Source organism: Oryza brachyantha, chromosome 11 (assembly GCF_000231095.2).
Source record: "Oryza brachyantha chromosome 11, ObraRS2, whole genome shotgun sequence".
NCBI lineage: Eukaryota > Viridiplantae > Streptophyta > Magnoliopsida > Poales > Poaceae > Oryza > Oryza brachyantha.
The window spans coordinates 4698729-4722294 of NC_023173.2; the positions used below are offsets into that span (position 1 = coordinate 4698729).

Genomic DNA, 23566 nt, shown 5'->3' on the forward strand with positions numbered 1-23566 from the left:
ACAGATTTTTTGGGCTCATTATATGCCAATGGATCGATATTAATGGGGTTTGAATTTCACAGTGTAAATTCAATTACTTCATAGATGTTCAACCAAGTTTTATGTTCAGGATGATTTTTTTTAACTTCTTGCTCCTTTTAAATTGCATATATAAACTACATACTATATTACAATTTACAAATAAATAAGTTCAAGAAAATTAAGAAAAGGCATGTTGTTATATCATCCCTCAAATTAAATAAGTTCACGTTTTTATATCATACCCGCATTAAAAAGGCATGTTTACTTTTATTGGTTTAAGAAAACCAGTAGTCACTTTATATGGTGCATTTTTTAAGCACTCTCTTCGCATTTTAATAGATAAAGCTATTGACTTTTTGACACATGTTTTATTATTCGTCTTATTAAAAAACTTATGTAATTATTATTTATTTTATTATGATTGGATTTATTACTAAATATATTTTAATTATAACTTATATTTTTACTTGTTTGTACAAAATTTTGAATAAAATAAATGATCAACTGCCCAGTCTAGGCCTTCCCGGTAAAATAAATGATCAAATAGAAAAAGTTAACGACATCGTATAAATACGGAGAAAATATGCTGAGATTGATACCACTGATACACTAAAATGGTGCATTTTTTGCGAGGCATATGTTAAAATGACACTCTCAACTTCCTGCTATTGATGGTAGTTGTCTAAAAATAATTATCAGTAAGTACTTGCTCCCTCCGTTTTATATTATAAAATTTTCTAGATTTGTCTAGATTTATCCATCTATCGAGTTTATGTTTTGTATATATGTCTAGATTCATTAGTGCACGTATAAATCTAAGTAAGACCAGTAAATCATATAATATAGAATGGAGAGAATGATACTATACCCAGCTAAATCTAAAACATAATTCCAGGTGAGCAGGTTCGACCATAAGAATCTACTTATATAGCATGTCACAAGTAATTCAATTTGGCACGTATGTAATTAGATACCAGAAGGAAAGCAGCCAGACAGCAGGGGCATGTCACATGTACTTGTCACTGCTGAGATGTGTTCTAACAAAAGCTGGCATCCTCTTTTTTTTTCTTTGAAAACAACACCCTGTCAAACTCCCAAAGCGATAGAGCTTAAAAAATTATTAAATTAAAAAGAAATTAAAAAAATCTGTATAAATGGTTGGAATAATAGTGAAAGCATTTTTAGAATACAGTATAACACAGACACTCACAACGCACGCACACTCTCTCTTAAGAACGCACGCATGTAAACCCCCTATGAGCACCTCTGAAGTCTGGCCGGTAAATCTAGAGAATCCCGAAGCTCACAACACACGCACACTCTCTCCTAAGAACGCACGCATGCAAACCCCCCTATGAGCACCTCCGAATACTGGCCAATAAATCTAGAGAATCCCGAAGTCACCACGGACGTTTCGTTGTCGACGGACCTTTGTAACCACTAGGCTATGGATCCTTTCAGCTGAAAGCTTTTTTTTATGCACCAACTATTTTCAGTACTTTGCTTTATGGCAAATCCCTTTGTCATTTACATGATAGCTATATATATAGAGCATATATACTAGCTCCTTGTCATTAAAGAGAAGGACTAGATACTTCACTTGACACTTGATCCCTACCCAAATACTACTACGTACTCTTGCATCCATGCAGAGTCAAACTAACTTTTGACGTGACCTAATCAGGGATATGATTATTAAGTAATCACCTAACCCCTTGTGATTAATTAATTTATACATCACCCACTCCTTAATTAAGTGGAGACCCATATACATCCACCCTTACTATTTTTTTTTTCCATACAAGGAAGAAATCCATAAAAAACAAAAAAAGTTAAGACTAGGTTAAATGATTAATTCACTAATATACATTAGGCGATGCGATTGGGTCCACACGTCAGTGACCCGTATTGATCTCGGAGACACCCTTCTCCTCCTGCTCGCCGCCGCCGCCGCCTCCTCCTCCAACTCCGGCGACCTGCACCGTCTCCACACCCTTGGAGTACCACCTCGACCAGAAGAGGTAGTTGAAGAAGTTGAGGAGGCTGAGCGCGGCGAGGAGCCAGTAGAAGAGGTCGAGCCTGTCCTTGTTGAGGTCGTTGTCGCTGAGCCAGCCGCCGCCGCCGCCGCCATTGTTGCCGGAGGTGACCTTGTTGACGAGCGAGACGAGCACCGAGCTGAGGTAGAAGCCGAAGGAGTAGGAGCAGTAGGTCATGGAGGTGAGGAAGGCCTGCATGCCGGCGAGCGACTGCTTGTAGAAGAACTCGATGAGGCCCACGGCGGTGAACATCTCGGAGATGCCAAAGACGAGGAACTGCGGCGCGACCCAGAAGATGGAGAGGAGGCGGCCCTCGTCGAGCGCGGCGCGCCTGCGGTGCGCCTCGACGAGCGCGGCGGCGACCATGGAGAAGGTGGCGGCGAAGAGGCCGACCCCGATCCGCTGGAGCGGGGTGATGCCCGTGTCCACCCCCGTGGCGCGGCGCATTGCCGGCACGAAGGCCGCCTCGTACGCCGGCACGAGCGCGATGAGGACGAGGTAGGGGATGGCCTGCAGCGACGCCGGCGGGACGTGGAAGGAGAAGGCGGCGCCGGCGCCGAGGCGGGTGTCCATGGCCGACCCCTGCTGCACCGAGAACGTCTGCAGCTGCGCCAGGATGGTGTTGAAGACGATGGTGCACGCGAAGATGGGCACCACGCACAGCAGCACCTTCACCTGCTCCACCTCCGCCGGCGTGCACAGCCGCCACGCGCTCTCCTTCCCGCCCTCGCCGCCGCCGCCGCGCCCGTCCTGCGCCTTCACGCACGCCTTGTCCAAGAACCTGAATTTGTTGATGCCGGCGGGGGTCACGGCCAGCGAGGCGGCCGTCGACGAAGAAGACGACGAAGACGACGACGGGCACACCTGTTTCCTCTTGGTTACCGCCGCAACAAAAACCTGTAAGACCATTTCTCAATATAAGTTTTATGAACACGATTATTTAGAGTGATATGCTATCTAAAATTGTTTAAAACTAGGATAAAACGCCATTCTCAATGCATAGTTTTATCTATGGTTATTTTTTAGGTTACATATAAGACACAACCAGTGTAGGTAACCATGCATACAGGATTTCATTTTCATAAAACTCATTTTATCTTTCTTTTTATTAATACGTTACCACATCATCAAAAATATCTATATGATACCATATTTATTGCACATGAAACTTTCACTGAGACTAGCCTAAGTATTAAGTTGCATGCACTATCCAGTTAGTTCAATTTGTCATTTCGTCCCAACCGAGTTTTCCTTCTCTAAAATCACGACAAAATTAAGAAAAAAGAAAAAACACAATCAAGCTGGAGAGAAATATTGGATTCAGCCATGTTACATGTTTCTCCCCAAACATGCAAACAGACATGATTGATGTATCAACAGAATGGGCCTCCATTTCTGTGATCAATAATCAAAGGCACCTTCCATCAGAATTCTTGACCCACACAAAAGAGAGAAATAAAGCTGAGCCACTAGCCCTTGCCAACTTGTCCCCAGGAAAAAGAAAAGGGAAATTATAAAAAACCACCACATTATTTTTTTTATCCCAACATACATCTACATCATTATCTCATTCAGTTAATCATAAATATGCATCTTTTTTTGCTTTATTGACTAAATAGTACCCTCTCTGTTTTATAATATAAGTATTTGACCTTTTTGCTGGTAATGTTTGACTATTTATCTTATTTATAAAATTATAAAAATATTATTTATTTTGCCTGTGACTTATTTTATTATTGAACGAACTTTACGCACGACTTGTCATTTTTTATATTTATACTAAATTTCTAAATAAGACAAATGATCAAACGTTACAACCAAAAAAAGTTAAACATCTTATATTACGAAACGGAGGTAGTACTTCATTTGGTATTAAACTAGGTAGAGCCAACAATGACCCGACCATACTATATTTCATTTTAATTAATTAATGGAAAATCGGTTGCAAACCCATGATCTCGACCGCGACACCTGTATATGCTTTTGTGTAGAGTGCACTGAGACGACTATGATCATAGTCCCTTTAGATTTGAAGCATTGAACTCCTGTTGATCATGTAGCTTTTTTTGTGATCAATTAAAAGATTTTGCATAATTTATGAAATTAGGCGGCTTTGCTTTACTTGTAAAGCGTCATATCTGGAGTTGTACTTTCCAAACAAGGAATCAGGATGATACGTATGGTCAAATTTCTGTTGTTTAAATAGCTGTATATACACATGCCGATTCATCCTTGCATTTTTAAATTCTTGATTTGCCTATAGTGCTTCTTAATATTAATTAGTCTTGTCATATATTTTTTTATATATGTATGCGGCTAGTGCACAAACGCATAGCTAGGGCCCACCGCCTTTGTTTATCTATACTTGTACATAAGTAAGACCTTCCAACAAATTATTTGTAACGTTCATAAAAAAAAATCTCTGTAGGTTTGTAGCGAGAGATAGCACCATGATCTGTGTTGTCTAATTTTTAGAATGCAGGAGATGAAAACATAGACATGGCTTAAAATCTAATCTCTTTGGGAGAGTTTAGCTTTATATCAGAAGCTCCTCTAAACAATTCAGAGTGTTATCGAGATTCTAAAAATCTATAAATTGTTGAACCCAGAAAATAGGAATCTTAGGAACATAGCTTTCCCAGCTTCTCATCAGCTGGTAGCTACTTCTTGCAATCTTGAGATCCCCTAAATAGGGATGTAGGTGATATAGATTTTTTTTCTTTATCAAAACTATCGACATGATATTGAAGTTATCTCTAAATAAAATTCATAAATATGAAAAATTTCAGACTGTTTTGATAAAAAATAATAAAATATTGATACCGTTTCTAACTGTTTTTATCCCTATCCTAAGCATAGCCTAGGTGTCATTTTGCATCTGATTAGCAATAAAATATCTAGAATGGATAAGTTTTAGACATGAAGATAACATAATTATTTATAAAAACATTTCATTGTGTTACCCTTATCGCAATATGCTTGAATTTACACAAAATAAAATAATATGCTTGTTACAGGTTTACAGCTAAGTTATATGGAAAAAAAATGTCATACATAAGCTTGTGTGAGCAACAGAGTTGGTAGTTGCTCTGCTTTTGCAAATGCAATTATATATGCAGCGTTTATTTTTCAAATTCATGTCAAAATGAAACTGATCATCCAAATTACACCAAAAGGTTCGGTGCCAATACAGGAAGAACAAAGCGTATAAAGTGTAAATGAGTAGAGAGATCCGAGGAGAACGCAACGCACCTTGGCTATGGGCGTGAAGATGCTGCCCTGCGGCGGCTTGTTGCGGTAGAAGAAGACGCCGGCGACGAGGCAGACGAGCCCGACGGCCATGGCGGCGGCCGACACGCCGAACCCGACGTCCATCCCGGACCGCGTCTGCACCCACACCAGCACGGTGAGCGCCACCAGCTCGCCCACGCAGAAGCTGAAGTACGCCGCGTTGAAGTAGCTCGACAGCTGCTTCCCCCCGCCGCCGTCCCCGCCGCCGCCGCGCCGGAACTGGTCGGCGCCGTGCGCGATGATGTTGGGCTTGAGGCACCCGCTCCCCAGCGCCACCAGGTACAGCGCCGCGAAGAAGATCCCCGCCTTCACCCCGCCCGCCTCCTCGCAGCCCCCCGCCGCCGCCATCATCTCGCACGCCGGCGGCCGGAGCTGCGGCAGGTGCGCCTGCACCGCCAGCAGTATGAACCCCTGCAAAAAAAAACATTATTACTTTCACAATTACAAAACTAATAATAAACTAAAGTTGGTGCCGCATTAATCTCGATCACCATGGATGGAAAATTAAAGCCAAGAAATGATATAAATGATGCCTCGACTGAGTGGAGTGGAGTGGAGTTTTGGGCGGCGCACTAGCTTAATTGCTAGGAATGCACGGCCGCATTGGATGGAGTCCGCCATGATTTGCTTCCACGACGTGTGCTTTTGTTTCTCCCCTCCTCTCCTCACTTTTCTTTCTTTACCTGAACCTCCAAAGCTCATCATTTTCGGCACGATGAACAGTCTCTGAATCTTTTCTGTGTCTTATCTGCTGCTCAATTTTATATGCGCATACTACTCCTACCAAGAAAGTAGCTAGGTCGAATTCATAAAAGAAACAGCAACATCGCCCTACATGATTAAACAACCGAGATCCTGTTCTTGCTTGCAAAGAAACAAGAAATGCAATCTGGAAAAGGACTAAAAAGTTGGATGCATCTAGATAGCTGTAAAGATTCTCACTGGGAGACTGATCAAGTATGGGGGATTAATGGTTGCTGCTGCTTACGGAGAGCTCGACGAAGCCGAAGATGAGCATGGTCCAGAAGCTGCCGAGGTAGGAGTCGGAGAGGAAGCCGCCAAGGAGGGAGAGGAGGAAGACGGTGCCGATGAAGTTGGTGACGATGTTGGCCGATTTCGACAGCGGGAAGTGCATCTCGTTGAAGACATACGTGATGAGATTGTTCCCCACGGCCGCGATCGCCATCATCTCGAAAGCCTGAATCCCTGCAGACACCAATGCAAGAATCCAGCAAAAGAAAAAAAAATCAAACAGCAGATCACATCAAGAAACAATCTTTACCCAGTAATGGATCAAGAAAGTAGGCAGAAGTAAGTGACAAACCAACCTAGCACGAAGACGGCGGCTTTCATGCCACCATGCTTGTGAGGGCTGCACGGCCTGCCCCTCCAGTCCACAGAGACCTCAGAGGCAGCAGCCATGGTGTCAACCTTGGGACCTTGCCTTGACTCAATATCCATTGGCTCCAAGCTCACTCAATGTAAGCTCGCACAAGTAACTGGCTTAATTAGCTCTGCACCGTGCTCACTCCTCTACCAAGAGGCTGTAGTGTCCACTGATCACTACCTGATCAGCTTCTGTGATCCTCTGTGATAGTGTTAGCTTTGTGTTTCTGTGGTCAGGCAACTTCTTGGAGGCCTCACAAGAGCACACACTATCAGGTTAGTGTGATGTGTGCTTGCCTTGCAAGAGCTCCTTGGTAAATCTTGGCAGCAAGGTCAGTTATTTATAAGAGCCCCAGGGTGGGGAGCCAATTATCATGGTGCTTAAACGAGAAAGAGCGAAAAATCGCCGACAAATAGACTGAAACAACATTAGTAGGTTATGTTTTTTTTTTCATTGGAATAAACCTCCTCATTTGGAATCTGAACTGAAATGACATTTTTCACTGATGTAGGAGGTGTTTTACTGTTCTGGGTGTTAAGAGTCTTAGCCTCTGCAACCTGAAGGGATATGCCAAACGTCATCTCTGATCAGATGAGATGAGAGAGCATCTTGGCCCTTTCTTTCTTTTCATTATCCTTTTAGAACTTTGATCAGGACAGCTAGCTGGAGAAAATGTGAGGTAGATGGGATTCTAATTCTGATAGATTGGGCTGAAGTAAAAATCATGCACTATGCAACATGGAAGTATGAATAACCATGTATTCTCTATTTCAGGTTACAAGATGTTTTAGTTTTGAGCAATTTTATAGTTCTTGATTAGGTATTGAGAGGCACTAAAATTTTAGTGTAAAATTTGGTACCTCCTAGTATTAGGTAACAAGAGGTACGAAAATTTTACATTGAAATTTTGGTACCTTCTGGTACTTTCTCAAGTACTATAAAATTAAAGTTTTTTTCCTATCCTTAAGAAGGTACTATGAGATACCACTATTTTCTATGTAAAATTTGGTACCTTGTAGTATCTAAGGTATCAAGAGGTATTAAATTTTACATAGAAAACAGTGGTACCTCTTGGTACCTCTTTAAGGATGGTGAAATTGCTCATAAAATTGCTCTTTAGTTTTCCTTACATTAATCTGTGAACTAATATGTATGTTTTATAAATATGTCTAGATTCATTAGTATCTATATGAATACGAGAAAATCATAACATCTTATAACCTGAAATACATATAATATGCATATAATATCTGTTACGGTTGGTTGTATTCAGGTTGACCCTCTCGAGAATAACTGAATACACACCATAGCCTCCTCCAACCTACAAGACATCCACAAGTTTCTATAAACAATGGTACTGTCTTGACTAAAAATCACTAATACTACTAGTGGAATTCGTTCCACATCCCACATATGACTGAACAAAAATAAGTTTGTGTTTTCTTTTTACAGAAGCAATGCTTATCAAAATTTACAAGTTGTGATTGTGGGATGTGGTGCCACACTGCCACTTTTGCTTATGGGTTTTTATCTGTGGTGAAGGAGGCATGGAATTGGCTGTGGTGAACAGTAGCTGCCCAGTGCAGGTCTCTGTTAAAGGGTCAAGAGTTTGCTCTGCTTTGAGGGAGTGCAGTGTGGGGGTGAACTGTCAGGGATGCATGCATGGGCCTGAAACCAACACTGACCATAGACACAACTTTCCAATGGGAAGTGGGCAACACCTCTAATTAAAATCTATTCCTATCTAGCAAAGCCAATCATGCAGCTTTCCCACTGATGCTGGACACACAACACACAAAAATATATTCTCCTTAAATAGTGGTTAATCTAATGGCATATGTGCTGCTGACGCAAGTGGCTGCAAGGCTTGGGGGGGCACAAAGATTGGGCTACACCTTAGCCCTTAGGGTTAGCTGTTCTTAGCTTGGTACCACAGCATCACTTGTCAATCGTAGTAGTTTAATTTTGATCTTGAAGATACGGTCGAATGCTTAATTATTCTCGACAAAACAGCATATGATACTAGGAATGTACTAAATTGGGGGTAAAGTTGCTGTCGGAAGTACACAAGATCTCTGGTTATGCTCATTGTTTGGAGAATGTGAAGATTTCATATCAATCATGACGTTGACCAGAAGTGGTGTTGAATGGTTTCTGTTTATGGTCAATGCTTACCACCTAGTGCCGTTGTAATTTCTCACAAGTAAGCAAAACTGCGGCATGTACTGAAAGTAGTTCACACTAAAAATTAAAGATCTATGGCTGAATAAAACTCGTAATATTTCAAAAAATGAAACCAAACAATGTCATACCTGTTTAATCATAAAGGTAAAACTTCTCCCAACAGCACTGGCCTGAAATTCTTAAAGAAATGCAGATGTGACAGTTTTTATGTAATTACAAAAAGTAACACCAAATAATCTGGGACCTATTTAATCACAAGAGATAAAACTTCTCCCAACAGTACTTGCCTGAAATTCTTGAAAGAATGAAGATGTGATAGTGTTTATGTAATTTCAAGAAATAAAACCAAATAATGATACCTATTTAATCACAAGATGTAAATACCTATTTAATCAAAAGAGGTAAAACTTCTCCCTCGAGTGCTGGCCTGAAACTCTTTAAAAATACAGGCATAGTATTTATTTAAAAATATTTTCATATATACAGGGTACTCTATAGAAAACTAATGATACTAATTTGTGAAGTTCCCAGAATTTGTTGAAATTGACATATGGCATAGCCAATCTTAGGTATGATAATATACATTATCAAATAGTAATTTATATCAGATTGTTATGACTCACAAACACACATTTTCTTAACTAGTTGCATGTTGTGCTCTTTTGCCGGTTACTTTGACGATTATGTGATGATGCATGCTATCTCCAGCTTGATCAGGATCCAAACATTGGATCTTGATTTGGACATCCCATAGCAACTGGCAGCCTGCATTTGGATCCATGTGGATGACATTATCAGCATTCACCATTGTGGGTGAAAACAATATTAATGTAGTAGCCACTTGTTGGTGTGAAATATTTATCCACAATATCCATTGTTAAAGAATTAGAAGTGGTTTGACATAGTATCTTGCAATTGCTCCAGACTCTCATGAGAATGATACATAACCATTTTGCTAGTTCTCTCTCAATCGGTCAATGTTCAATGACCTTGCATTGTGCTACATCTTATTGACCCAACTATACAAGTCTTAACTATTCGAGTGAGGGTTGATGCATGATTGGTTCCATTATAATATCCTGTAGTGAACTCAGCTAGCAATTTCCATGCTGTGAACTTGCCCTAACCTACATTAATTTTTCCATTTGCACATAGCTTTCTTTGCCTACTAAGAGCAAATGCACGATGATCTGTCCTCCAATCTCATGCAAGTCAACTTCATTGATGAATCACAAGCTAACTTTGCATGCATATGCATAGTGCATTTGCCAAGGAACAAGGCTGTCTAATTTTGTCTACAAAAGCAAGAAGCCTTTAGACAAATATGATTATGCAAGAGACTAGAAAATTTGAGGTGCATAAAGTTTGCTTTCTCTTGCCTTCCTTCCAAGCATAACCAGGGGCATGTTCTTAGAGCCTGACTGAGTGTAGTGTGGTATCCACTACTGTGGCATTCTTTGATAAAATTAGTTGTCTTGTGTTTACCCCTCAAAAGAAAACTTGTGCAAATCCAAAACAACCAGACACTTCTTTTTGGAGTGATAACTAATTTAATTAGGATCTATGCAATTTGCTTTTGTGAGAACAGATAATATGTTACATATTGTGCATGTTCCACGTGACCACTTGAATAGTACTGTAACAAATTATAATCAAGTAACTGATGGGGGCATTTGTGGATGAAAGATATAATGCACGGGTCAAAACTAGTTTAATTGTCTCATGCTTGAAAGCCATTACACAAGAAGAGGACCACAGGCAGACATATTGGAAGAAACAGACAGTAAAGAACATGCACAAATGGCACCTTTTAGAGCTGTAAAAACACAAATTCCCCAGCTCAACAACCATGTTGAACATGCACACAAAGGTGATCTAGTCCCAAGTAACAAGATCTCAATTATCCAGTTGTATATAGCCTAGAATTTAAAGCCCTGGTATTGGGGCATCACAGGACTAATTGGTACAGATCCAACTCTAAGTTCTTTTGGAGTTTGATATCCATTAGTCAAAAAAAAAAAACTTGAGTTGGAGCTGGAGTAGAGTAGAATTATTAGTGTCAAACATCGTTCACATATTAGACTAAAATTAGATGATCAAACCAATTTATTTTAGTATAGAAACTCTATTTTCTGCAAAAATTGAGTAAGTCGGAGCCATGCCATAACAGGACCATACTATATATCACATCTGCGGATAATGTATGTATTGTCCTCTTCTTCAGTATTGGATTGACAATACCCCTGCTTTTGGATTAAAAATTATATTTTGTATAAAGTCTAAAGGAAGCATGATCTATACCTAGCACCATCTCTTCCACGTACACACGAGCGCACACACGCACGCACGCAAGTTAGCTTGTGATCATGCATGGTGTGGCCAAAAATAGCACGTACTAGAAGTGGGTCTGGTTGCCCTGTATTTTAGGAAGTGTTTTGGAGAGTAGACATTAGCCCTAGCTAGACATCTACCTGCCTAAGTGCCTATGTGGCTTTGTGGATATAGTGGTAGTGCATTCCTCTCATGCTTTGTCTCCTGCTAGCTGCTACCAATGAGAAGGGAAACCATGAGCATGCTCCATCCACCACTATGGTCCTATTCTTTGGTTGGTTAAGTACCTAGCGCGAAAAACATAGCAATAGATTAATTCATTAATTATTACATATTAAATAGTTAAAAAGTGGATTGATATGATTTTTGAAATCATCTTTCCTATATAATTTTTTGCCAAAAAAACACCGTTTATCGGTTTAGGAAGCATGCATGTGAAAAACAAGAGAAGTCTGATTTAGTTAACCTATGGAAAGAATGGGGCCTACCTCTCCACTAGAATGCCATTGCTTGGTTTAACTTTTCACCACTAGGGGCTGGCTGCCTGCCTGCCTCAGTAACTTTTTTCTTTGGCAAGATGGGTTAGTTGGTTGGTTGTGGATTGCGATGATCTAGTTCTTTTCTTTCATGTTTACCTTTGTTTACCACCACCATTGTTTTGACTGCTTTGCGTGTTGAGTGCTGCTAAAACTTTTATGATGTCTGGTGATGGATGGGATACAATTCAACTCGTCTACAGTGCAGGAGGAGGTGCAAAACTAGGGCACAGGCGGGGTCACCCTCCAAAAGAGTTGAAAAGACAACCAAACTCATCCACTACAACAACCCTATGCACCATGGGCATCTAATTGGATGCATGCAAGGTGTTTTCACTGTCTGATCAAACATTGATCGCTTAGTTAGACGATTAAGGCATATGTCTGAGTTCAAGGAAAACCCTTAGCAGTTTGTTTTCAGCTATAAATAAAGGAAAAATCAGATGGTGGATCACTGTAAAGTTTGCAATTCAGAAATATGACATGCTAAAGTCCTCTCTCCCTGCCCCTCATATTCTTCTTATTGGTCACCCCCTCCTTTCTGCGGTCAGTCCCCATCCCATGCATGCCTCCCATTCCCCTTACAATGGTGAGGATCGTGGCGGGTTTGGGAGGGAGTCACGTTTATGACTCGATTTTTCACAAAGTGCATTGGTCAACATCAATGGCTGCACCTCTACGACGTCCTCGCCAGCTGCTCACACTCGGTGTCAGCCATGGGAGGAGGGTTTGGAGAGGTGAGGAAGGGGAGAGAAAAACACAAATGGGTCAATTATACTTTACAATTGCATATCTCCAAACCTAAACTTTGTAATGGCAGATCTCAGGACTCTAATCTTGGCAAGTATCTAATTTTGCATAAATACGTGTTTGTTTTCACTTATACAAGTGTGCACTTAATAATAATGTTATAAGAGCGACGGTTTTGTGCCACATATAACTAGGCTTGATAAAAAAAAGGAAAATAACTTTATAACGCAAAAACAATGAGGAAAAAGAACTTTGCGACTAGCTTCTATGTTTCAATGTGCAGCTCTAAGATGATCTAAGGAAAACACCTCAGCTGTCAAAACTGATCCCAGATCAACTTGGCTCAATATAGTGTTTGTTTTCCTAATCCCACATGGGTAGTCCACATTGGTGAAAGAAAACGAAATGCCACAAGCGCTAACTCAAGGTCTCTCAAGCTTGAGCCATGCTTGACTCGCCACTAACACCACGACCATCGCCATCACCACCGCCACCAACATCAGACATCCCTCAATCTATGCCACCTCATCATCTCCTAGATGTGAGACCTCATGACATCGGATGCTGCGCTGGTAGGATTTGCTACCATTTATGAGTCGCTATAGGTTCAGTTCCCGCACTAGTGGTCTTGACCCTTCTACAGCCAAGATGATGATGCCACTCCCCTCCTTCAAGCGCCATTTCTTGTAACTACCCTCCCTCCCGTGTGTGTGTGTGTGTTTTCCATGTCCTGGTCCTGATGGAGATCAAAGCAAGGATTAAGTGATGGATGTATGAGTGACAATTGCCACATTGCGAGGACCTATTTGTCCTAGGCTCATGCAGCCACTCCACCTATCCATATTGGAGACTTAAGAGTGACATAAGGACCTTTACTAACAAGTTAACATTTAGTAGCAAGAGCCATCAGCCTTGCATATGCTGTCCAAGTCAGCACAAAATCAAGATGAGAGTAAGCCAAACAGGGAGATGAACAATTTCAAGGTTATATTTCAAATGCTTTAACTATCCAAGATCATTTTTTTGATAGAGCCCATAACTCTTCCCCATTTTTTTTATGATGAACAGCAGAAGAGGCTTCTACTTCAAGTTCCCAAATTAGTTTGAAATCCTTATATCAAATATATAAAAACTCCTATGCATGATGCATCTTTCTCTAAGAAATAAACCTTTTTGTTATGAGGCAAACAAATAATTCCATGTTATGAACAGGTGGCTACTTGCCACACCATGCTATTTTTTTGACACGGTACCCTTGTACATTAAGCACTATCACCCACATTGGCATTACCAAAAGATCCAGATATTTACAAAAACAACTCTTTGCAATCTGAGAAAACAGCATAAGTACAAGTAGGAAATCAGAGGTGGTTTTCCTATTCATCCTCTTTGTAGACATAAATGTGAACAGAGCAAAAGAAAGCAATGTTCAGGTATGCACCAAGTTGATCAATTCGATCTCATCTTTAGAGCATGCAGATAAAGTAAGGGTGGATGTGAGATAAGGCTCTTAGGTGGAAAGTAGATCATGAACAGCTGACTTGTTAAATGTATATGAATGGTGGCTCCCAATTTGGTCAACCAATATATTGGGTATGTTCTGCATGCATTGTGGCATTGATTAAGGGTATGTATTATTAGTACAAATTAAAGGGCCAAAAATTTGCTCAACCCCGAGTGTAGAGCAAATACTTGAGGGCCTTGAGGGGAACCAACAATTAATTGCATGGATAAAACATTATACAGTCGTTTCTGGTAAAGAAAATAATCAGAAAAACAATATAAGACGGGGCTAGTGCTATATGCAAATACATAGCTTACTCTCTCTCTCTCTCTCTGTGTGTGTGTGTGTGGATGTGTTTGTGTAGGATAATACACATGAACTTGTTCCAGACTGTAAACAAGTGAGGATTCAAGTAACATTGAGTATTAAGGGACATTAAGATCAAAATAAAGAAAATGTAACAACTGCTAATATCTTTAATTAAGCATGTACCTCAAAAGACTCTACTCCTCTTGGTGCTACTAGCTTAGCTCTGAATGTGCCATCGGCTGGCCCGTTCTATTGATTTTTCCTAACTGTGCCCCTGTAGATGTCACACTGTAGTGTTAGTAAGGGGTGGCACAGATAACATGGTCCTGATTGATTGATGATGATAGTTTTCGATAAGCGTACAAATAAATGGCCTCATGGTGCAATTTAAACAGTAAACACTGTCTCCACTAACTATCCTGTTATTGTTTTCCACTTTACATTGAACATGTAATATTGTAATGTATTGTTGCAATCATTTTCCTAGGGGATGTAAGATGTAATGTGTTGTTGTTGCATGCTTTTCATTAGACAGTGGAATCTGGAATATGAAACTATTGACTTAAGTAAACCATGCTATTGACTCAAAAGAAAACCATGTCTTACTTGGTCAGTATAGTTGTGTAGCACCAATCATCTATAGGGTTCAAATTGGTCTAAAATATGAAACCATTAATTTGAGATTTATCTCATTTTTGTTAATTATAGAGCTGTGAATTATGACCTCATGACAGGTTTCAAAGTCTAGTTAAATATGAAAATATCGACTTGATAATAACCACATCTCAGTTGGTGGGCAGCAATGACCAACCCCATCCATATAGTTATTTTTCTGGTCTGATCTCTAACCACATGCATGCAAGTGCATCTCTGTGTAAAAAATCATAGCAGCATACACAAGGTTAGTTAGGTCATAAATTTGTATATGGCCTCCACAGTTTTTCTTTTTAACTGGAAACAGTAGGGGAGGCCCTTATGGTTTATTTATTATTTTAATATTTACATAATGTAATACAAAAGTTTTACAAAGAATCAATCCATGAAGGAAGAATGTTTTTTTCCACTGTCTCTAAGTCTAAGCAAATGAAGACTTAGTTATACTTAAGCAAAATCCTCCATGAAGATACGGAAGGCTGAACATTGTTGAAAATCAGATTATTTCTCTGCTTCCAAATTTGTCATGCTACAACAGAGAATATCTTCATGAAGTATGCCGCTCCAAAATAATTACGCTGTGCACTTGGACGCATATAGTGGTAGTGCACAGTAGTGTGTGAATTACCAAGCCTGCCTTACGATTTTAAAATAACGGAAAAAGTAAAAAACTAGACCTTTCCCTTGAGAATTTCACAAGATAAGAAACTGAGCCTAGTACAGTTGGTGGGTGACACACCAAGTTCACGTTATGTGCTTGCTTCTTCTTAATTAAATTTATATCAATTTAATTCTTACTAGTCATGCATCTTTTAATAATTGTTGGTGACTTATGAGACTATATCTCAGCATATCAGCACATGCCGTGCTAAACATATTGTGTAGTATGAGCAATTAGGGTTCATCCTGCAGCTCCACTTGGAAAGAAATAAATCTGAATTCTTGTAGATATTGTGTAGTATGGAATATCAATTAGGGTTGAGTGGACACATATACACTAGAATTACCTTGTGTAACATCGGTCCGCACCGCCACGTTTCCTTTCTGGTGTAGTTAGCTTCTACATGGATAAAGCAGGCAGTAGATTAATATTACTCCCAACTAGCAAGAGCACTAAAAGCAATAAAATTGAGGTGCTTAATTGGATATAAGAAAACCGTTTCTAAGCCAAAAACCAACATTCTCAAGAATGCCAAATTGTACTAGAGCCAGTAATTTTTGTTACTATCATGATCTCAGTAACCCATGAATCAATACAAATAAATTAGTCTTCGAAAATGATAGAATTATGCGCTAAATAGGATGTCTGATACTGGCCCTCTATCTAGCTCAATTTCTTTATTATGTATTAATCTAGTTTTTCTAAATGTTTCATTTAACAAAGATGCATTCTATACCATTGTTATTTCTTATTAATGCCTATGTTTACCAATTTTATCTGTGTTGGACAGGATATTTCTAGTTTATTTTAGAAAAAAAATCAAGTCAAAATTTCATTAAAACAAGCGCACAGACTATCCAAAAAGCAGCAAGCACGGTTGCACTAGCTTCCATGGCAATGAACACAGCAATGCAATACAACCTTTTCAATGACAGTGAAATTTGTGCAAACTGGGGAAAGGTAAGGTCGTACATTGCTCAGCAAACAAATTACAGAGTGGACACAAGGATTTGCAATATGCTTAATACCGTTGAATGTTCTAACAAAAAAGAAAATAGATGCTCCACTCAACCATAGTGCCCAATTTTAAAATTTAATCGCTCTCTGTCAATGAATTATGGTAAGTGGTAAAAGTGTCACCAATTGTATCAGCAAAAGTGTTGTTAAATGTAGGCAAACAGGATTTCAAATTCCACTGTAGACATGGCTAACTAATTGCTACCTATGCTTAAAAAAAAGGAATAGTTGCATATATCATGCATAAAGAAATTTAGGAAAGTATCACATAAAGTAACGTGAAATTGCAAAATACCATCAGATGTGAAAATCAATGCGGGGCCTAGGCCCATCTTGTAATTACTAATTGAAAATACCATGTTCCCTAACATGTAAAATATCTATAGTTTTTATACTATAGATATTCAGTATAAACTAATGTATGCCATTCATTTCTGACTGATAATATGAGTGGAACACTCTGCTAAGTCAGGAAGTGCCTAATTTTATCGAACTATAGATGCCGATGAAAATTCTTGCCTGCCATGATCTTTGATAGTTTAGGTAATCTATGCCAAGAGAAAAGGGGCAACAAAAACTGCACAGTTATGTCCAAAAGGTACAGAAGTGAGCACTCCAGAAGTGTAGTCCCAAGAAATAATCACACCTCAGCATATTCTCAAGACCAAACCCACTATCAGCACGTTAATGTTAAGTTCCATCACCTTGTCTTGTTACTTCTCTTAACTAAAAGCTTAAGATAACTTGTGCTAGCCCTAGTTAGCCTTTTCAACCCTTAGATGCAAATGCTCGCTTGCAGCCTATATTGTCAATGAGGCATGAACGAACCAATCAGCATACTGAAAAGAGTTTGAGAAGATAGGAAATGTTATCATGATAAGATGAATCAAGTGACCAGCAATTAGTGAACAATAGAAAGAGAAACATTCAGTAGGGTACATAATTAGCACCACTTACTTGATTGCTTTTCTGTCCTAATTAATGCAAAAAAATAAAAAATAAATCTATGTTTGTTGGCAATGGTTAGTTTTGTGATCAGGATCCAATCAACAAAGGTTCTATGATCATGATAACAGAAATCCTACCAGTAAAAAATCACTAGGACAACAGATTAACCAAGCAAATTTATAAATGCTAAACATTGCTATGAGTAATGAGCATGACATGATTCTAGTAGACAATTATAACTATAAACATGAACAACATATTCAAACCCTTGCTATTACGATGATATCTAGGATTGGTGTTATATTTTACATTACAGTGATATATTATAATTTTTAGAGTAAATTTCACAAAACTACCAATTTGATCAAAGTATCGCAACACTACAGATTTAAGGTTGATCACAAAACTACAAATTTAGCACCAAATTTCTCAGGAAACTACGTATTTATGGTCTTGCATCACAAAACTATCGATTTAGTGGTGAAGCTATCAAATAACTACATGTTTTAGATTTCCAATGTTGTCTTTTTAAGTTACAAAAGTTGCAGTTTTGGGATAAAATTGATGTTAAATCTGTAGTTTTGCGATATAATGTCTTCCATCTATAGTTCTTAAAAAGGTTGATGTTAAATCTGTTGTTTTGTCGTACACACCCTTAAATCTATAGTTTTGTGACAATTTGATCAAACTATATGTAGTTTTGTGAAATCTACTCTAATTTCAATAACATTCCCATCTGTGCACATTTGTTTCCAGTTTCCACAGTTGTTGGAAATATTGGATATTCGTCGCAAATATTCATGGTGTTCTCACCAAATTAAATAGTTCTCGAACTCAAATAAGCAAACCTTCTCTCCGTGATGCCTAGATTCTAAAGGTGATAAGATGGCCATCACATGTTTTATATTTTAATCAATCCATGCATCGAGCAGATATTGATATAATACTTTGTAAAAAAGTCCGGCCCGCCTCCATCCACTTGTACCCTCCTCCACATCCACTCCATTCCAATTGGGTTGAATATGGGAATTTCTATGTTTAATAAACACGTATTACTAGCACACACAATACTCTCATATATCTTTCACATGCAATTAGTAATATGTTGATTTCTCGGTATAGAAATGACATCGACACAAGTACAATGAAAAATAAAGCTATGTATATCACAAAAACATTACAAATATACAAATACTGCAGATTCTGTAGTTATGTGCTATAGAGATTACTGTGCATTGTTATCATCTATATTATATAAACATATGGAGAAAGTATGTATTTCCTCTTTTTTGTTCTGTTATTCTAAATATTAAATATATGTATACATACCTTGTTTTTTATAATAAATGCTAGGCTACTTGACATGTTCTACCTGACTAGTTGACCACTGCTGCATCATATATCCATGCACACAAAGAAACCTATACGCCATGTAATAATCAACAAAAAGAGAAACAAAAGAGCAGCTTCAATGAATAAACATTTCCATTAAGTGTGTTAGGCTTAAAGAGATGCATTTCTTGTCTCTTGTGCAACAATAGGATAAAGATGAACCCAATATGTGGGGCTCTACCCTTTTGCTGTTGTGTGCTAACTGGCATCATTGCATGGCTCTTCAAGTCAACCACTGTTTTGCTGTTTTTCCTCTACAAAACAAATTCACCTTTTTCCCTTGTACAAATTTCCATGTCACTAGGGCATCAAAGTCTACTAGGAGGTACAATCATCTCCACTCAGCCAGCAAGAAAATTGAAAAAACTTAAAAGGGACAAGAGAAAGTTGTTGGGGAACACAATAAATTGTTGCCGACCATGAGCACCTGTGGTAACAATATATTGCTTTGGTCACTAACAGAGGTCATCCTTTGGTCTATGGGCACCCCAAAAGCGTAGCAATTGTAGATTTTTTTTTCTTCATTTCATGCTGTTAATTCATTCATCTTTTGGGAGGCACCAGGTCAGTTTTTTTTTAATAAGGGACAAATTTGTGTCGTGAATATCCAACCATAAGTATTGATCCGTTTAACCTTTAAATCACTTTGATTGAAATATATACAGATGGTATGTATAGAGAGGAATCTTTTTCATGTTAGAAAAAAATAGTTTTACCTTTTTTAATGGAAATTTATTTTAACATGATAACATAAAGATCTGTGTGTTTCCCTTTGAGCAAATTCCATTGGTGGTTCTTTTATGATTATGAGGAAGCACTACTGCTAAGAGGTGTATCCTAGACCGGCCATTAGAGATGGTTTAGAACCTGGCATCTGCCATAAGAATATCATAGAGAAGTCGTAACCATGCATGTCTCCATTTCAGTGCCCTGCCCAAAATCGCATTTGGTAATTGTTATTTAGAGACGTTTTTTGAAAATGACCATCTTAGCTACTTCCAAGATTATGCTATTACCAACCATCTCTGATAAAGGCCAAGAAGAGGTTTTTGAAAATGACCATCTTTGTTTTTTAAACCATCTCTGATTAGTAGACTGTTAAAGGTGGATTTTTTGAACCATCCCTAATGCAGTATATCTTAGGAGGTTCTATTTTGATCCATTTTCAATGATATATATTTCAATATTTCATCCAAAGAAATTCGAGTGTCATACTATTCAAGTGAAATTTGTCTTTCAAACTGCCAGTCCAGTGCTCCTCTTCTTCCTCTCCTCCACTGATTCCTCTTCTTCTCTTCTCTCTCGTCTTATTGCTCTCATCTTGTGGCCACAGGTGGCACGTGCACCTTGGTAATTGCTGCTTTCGAAGTCCAATATTTTGTTCAAGCAATAGAACTTGTATAGTTTGGATAAAAAAATGCTGACTTAGCTAATTTGATCTGTCTCTGATACAGGTTGTCTAACTGTCTCTTATTATGTTGTCACACCAATACACCATCCCTCATGGCTTAATGTTGTTTGTAGTGAAGACTCACATTGTCATGAACACACACCATCAATGTTGTCTGATCGGCCGATCGGACCTGATCGCACAGGCACCGATCAGGTCGATCAGGACGATTAATCTTCGATCAGCCTGATTAATCGAGGCTGATCGGGACAATAGTGCGGTATATTTACCGGAACATAATAATTCTATATACTATTTAGTGTGCACCATAATATGCAACAATAGAGATATTATTTGAGGGTTAGATGGTACTTACCTTTGAAGGAAAGAAACCCTAAAAATAATGGGCCGGCCCAACTAAAATTCTAAGTGACAAAAGATTTTTCAAGCTGGCCCAAAACATCCTGATCGGCCTGGTCGTTTGGAGCATCTGATCGGCCGATTGATCGCCCCTGATCGCCGATTAATCGAACGATCAGAAACCTGATCGGCCTGATCGTTTAGAATGCCCCAATCGAGGTCAGGCGACTGATCAGCCCGATTAATCGCGATTAATCGGACGATCAGATAACATTGCACACCATACACCCTCCACCCCTCACGCGATGATAGGAAACCCTTACCACTCACACTTAAACATGTAGACTCCAGGGATAAATCCTGAAACCTAATAAAATGCCTGCAAATGTGCAACTGTGTGTGTGATAATGTGAACACCAAAATTTGAAACTAATGGTCAACAAACCTGTAGGTATGCCCCCCAGGACATGTCTAAACAAATTAGGGCCAAGGATAAATCTGTCAAACTCCCTACTGATGCTGCACCCAAGTGTGAATAAATGTACACTTTAGTACTAAAATGACATCTAGTATGAGCACAAGATCATAATGATGCCAGTTAGCACACAATCTTTTCACTTCAATTTCGTGTGATTCATCCAATCTTGACTGATGGCATTCTTTCGACAATAGTTCTGACAGTCATCTTATGATGGTGTAGTTTTATTTGCTCCTTCTTTTGCACTATTTTTGGTTTTTATTGTTTGCTGAACCTTGATAAACTACTGCTTGCCTTTAATTAAAAGATATTCATTTAGAGCAGGAATTATGGGAATAGATATAATTATTCAGCGACCAAGCTGTTTCAGAAGCTCAAGGAATTAAATAAACTTCCTTCAGAGGAGAGAGAGAGAGAGAGAGAGAGAACAAACCAATGTTGAAAACATAAAGTAATTAAGCCTGCTATTTTGTTTAAGAAGATTCCTGCTAGTAGCTAGATATATGGAGCCTAGACTCAGGGAAAGATGTTTGCAAATCATGTTTAGATGGTAGGTTAATTTGGTAGGCCCTCACATGTCTCCATAGTGAAGAGCATGATTAGGCAGAGCAACAAGATGATCACAACAAACTCTGCCATCAACCAGCAGGGCCGTTGGTTCATGCAGTGACAGCACATCATCTGACCAAACCACTAAACCTACATCCTTTTTGTCAATCAAAACCTTGTGAACTGATAACCCATGGGAGCACCTCGTGGATGATTATGTCTCGGAATATGGCATTCGGTGTGGAGGTGCGTTGATCTCTCCCCCTTTTCATAGACGACTATGATGGTGGTGACGGATTTCACCTCAGGAATACTTCTTTTGTATGTTCCATAATCATCGGATACTATTTGTATGCAGTGACAAAAAATATACCATAACAAAAAGGGGAAAATTATGCGTAAAGAATCTTTGCTACGTATTTTTTGTTGCACAACTAACATAAATACTTGAGCATTTCAGAAAGGTTCATACCATGAGCTCAGGCTAAGCCCCAGCCAAGCTTGGTCTGCCAAATCGTGTGAAATCTGGCTCCATCACGCCCATGCTGATCCAAACCCTGCATTGTCACGACCAATTCGAACCCATTAACTAACCATGGAATCACGCTGAGAAATAAATCACACCAAGCAACAGAGCCAAACCAAACCTGACACAGAAATTCATCACCACGGCCGACGCGCAGTTGATCCGTCCGTCCAAAATTGGCATCTCTCTCGAGGGAACAAACACACACAAGGGTACGGAAAAGGGCGCGGGAGCGGGTCAGGAACGAACTGCGAGCCGTCCCGCGGCGGCGCCGCCGGCCGGCGAGGGCACCGGCGGCGGAGGCGAGGCGGCAACCGCCTTGGGGGAAGAGAAGCGGCTCCTCCCCGGCCGTATTGGTGCGCCTCCATGATTTGCCACGGGCTGTTGTTGGGCCGACGGATGGATGGGCCGTCACGGGTGGGCTTCTGGCACTAGCGCGGGCTGAAATTGATGTGCCGTGGGCTTGATGGATGCCTGAATAATGAATCCATGAAATATTTGAAATGGAAATATATTTTTTTGGGACAATGTAAATTTGCCAATGGTTTAGAATGGTATTATAAAATTGCTACTAGAAAAAATATAAAAATACATTAGAGCTGTCATTTTAGTGATATCCTTACAATATAGATAATATTGATGGCAAATTTGCGAAAGCCCTCTTTTTTAGTGGAACTGAAATGGCAAATTAATTGGCATATGCAGTTTGAAATGGCCAATTATATAACAATTGGAATGGGAGAGATATATACGTATTAAGGCCTTGTTTAGTTCTTAATTTTTTTTCCAAAAACATCACATCGAATTTTTGGACACCTAAATAAAGCATTAAATATATATAAACCAAAAAACTAATTGCACAGTTACGGAAGAAATCTTGAGACGAATCTTTTGAGCCTAATTAGTCCATGATTAGCCATAATTAGGCTCAATCGTCTCGCGGTTTCCAGGCTAGCCGTGAAATTCGTTTTTTCATTCGTGACCGAAAACCCCTTCCGACATTCGGTTAAACATTTGACGTGACACTTCTCCCAAAAAATTTCTCAATCTAAACACCCCATAAGTAAAGAATATCCATGTGGTTGTTTGTCCATGGCCTCTACGGTGGTGCACGCTTGTACGGTTGATAGCCCACCTATGATGGAGCCAGCCAGAGGTGGAACTAAAAAATTTTAAAGAATAGGGCTAAGCTAATGAAGTATTAACTATTTTTAAAAATTAAATGTTAAATTTGTATAATTT

At 39.2% G+C, this 23566-nt stretch overlaps 1 protein-coding gene and 1 long non-coding RNA gene across 3 annotated transcripts; both read right to left on the bottom strand.

The window, feature by feature from the left end:
* Positions 1-1187: 1187 nt before the first annotated feature.
* On the bottom strand, positions 1188-7490 carry LOC102705757 (protein NRT1/ PTR FAMILY 4.4-like). The gene is made up of 4 exons (XM_006662780.3): positions 6677-7490; positions 6337-6554; positions 5310-5759; positions 1188-2954 (listed from the first exon to the last, which is right to left on the bottom strand). The coding sequence occupies exons 1-4, from the start codon at positions 6807-6809 to the stop codon at positions 1917-1919; spliced, it is 1839 nt and encodes a 612-aa protein (XP_006662843.2). The 5' UTR covers positions 6810-7490; the 3' UTR covers positions 1188-1916.
* A 1595-nt stretch (positions 7491-9085) lies between these two features.
* LOC107305282 lies at positions 9086-22652 on the bottom strand. 2 transcript variants are annotated; one of them, XR_001551413.1, is made up of 5 exons: positions 22446-22649; positions 22271-22355; positions 16011-16063; positions 14533-14623; positions 9086-9684 (listed from the first exon to the last, which is right to left on the bottom strand). It is a non-coding gene; the product is annotated as an uncharacterized LOC107305282 (long non-coding RNA). The 2 variants fall into 2 exon arrangements; XR_001551414.1 differs by lacking the exon at positions 9086-9684 and adding an exon at positions 12667-13272 and having other exon boundaries at positions 22446-22652.
* Between the last annotated feature and the right edge of the window lie 914 nt (positions 22653-23566).

Excerpts from the sequence above, each read along its gene's own strand:
- LOC102705757 (XM_006662780.3), bottom strand. The coding sequence starts at position 6,809 with ATGGATATTGAGTCAAGGCAAGGTCCCAAGGTTGACACCATGGCTGCT. Across the intron at positions 6,555-6,676 it reads AGCCGCCGTCTTCGTGCTAG|GGATTCAGGCTTTCGAGATG; the intron begins GTTGGTTTGTCA and ends TGGTGTCTGCAG. Across the intron at positions 5,760-6,336 it reads TCGGCTTCGTCGAGCTCTCC|GGGTTCATACTGCTGGCGGT; the intron begins GTAAGCAGCAGC and ends TTTTTTTTGCAG.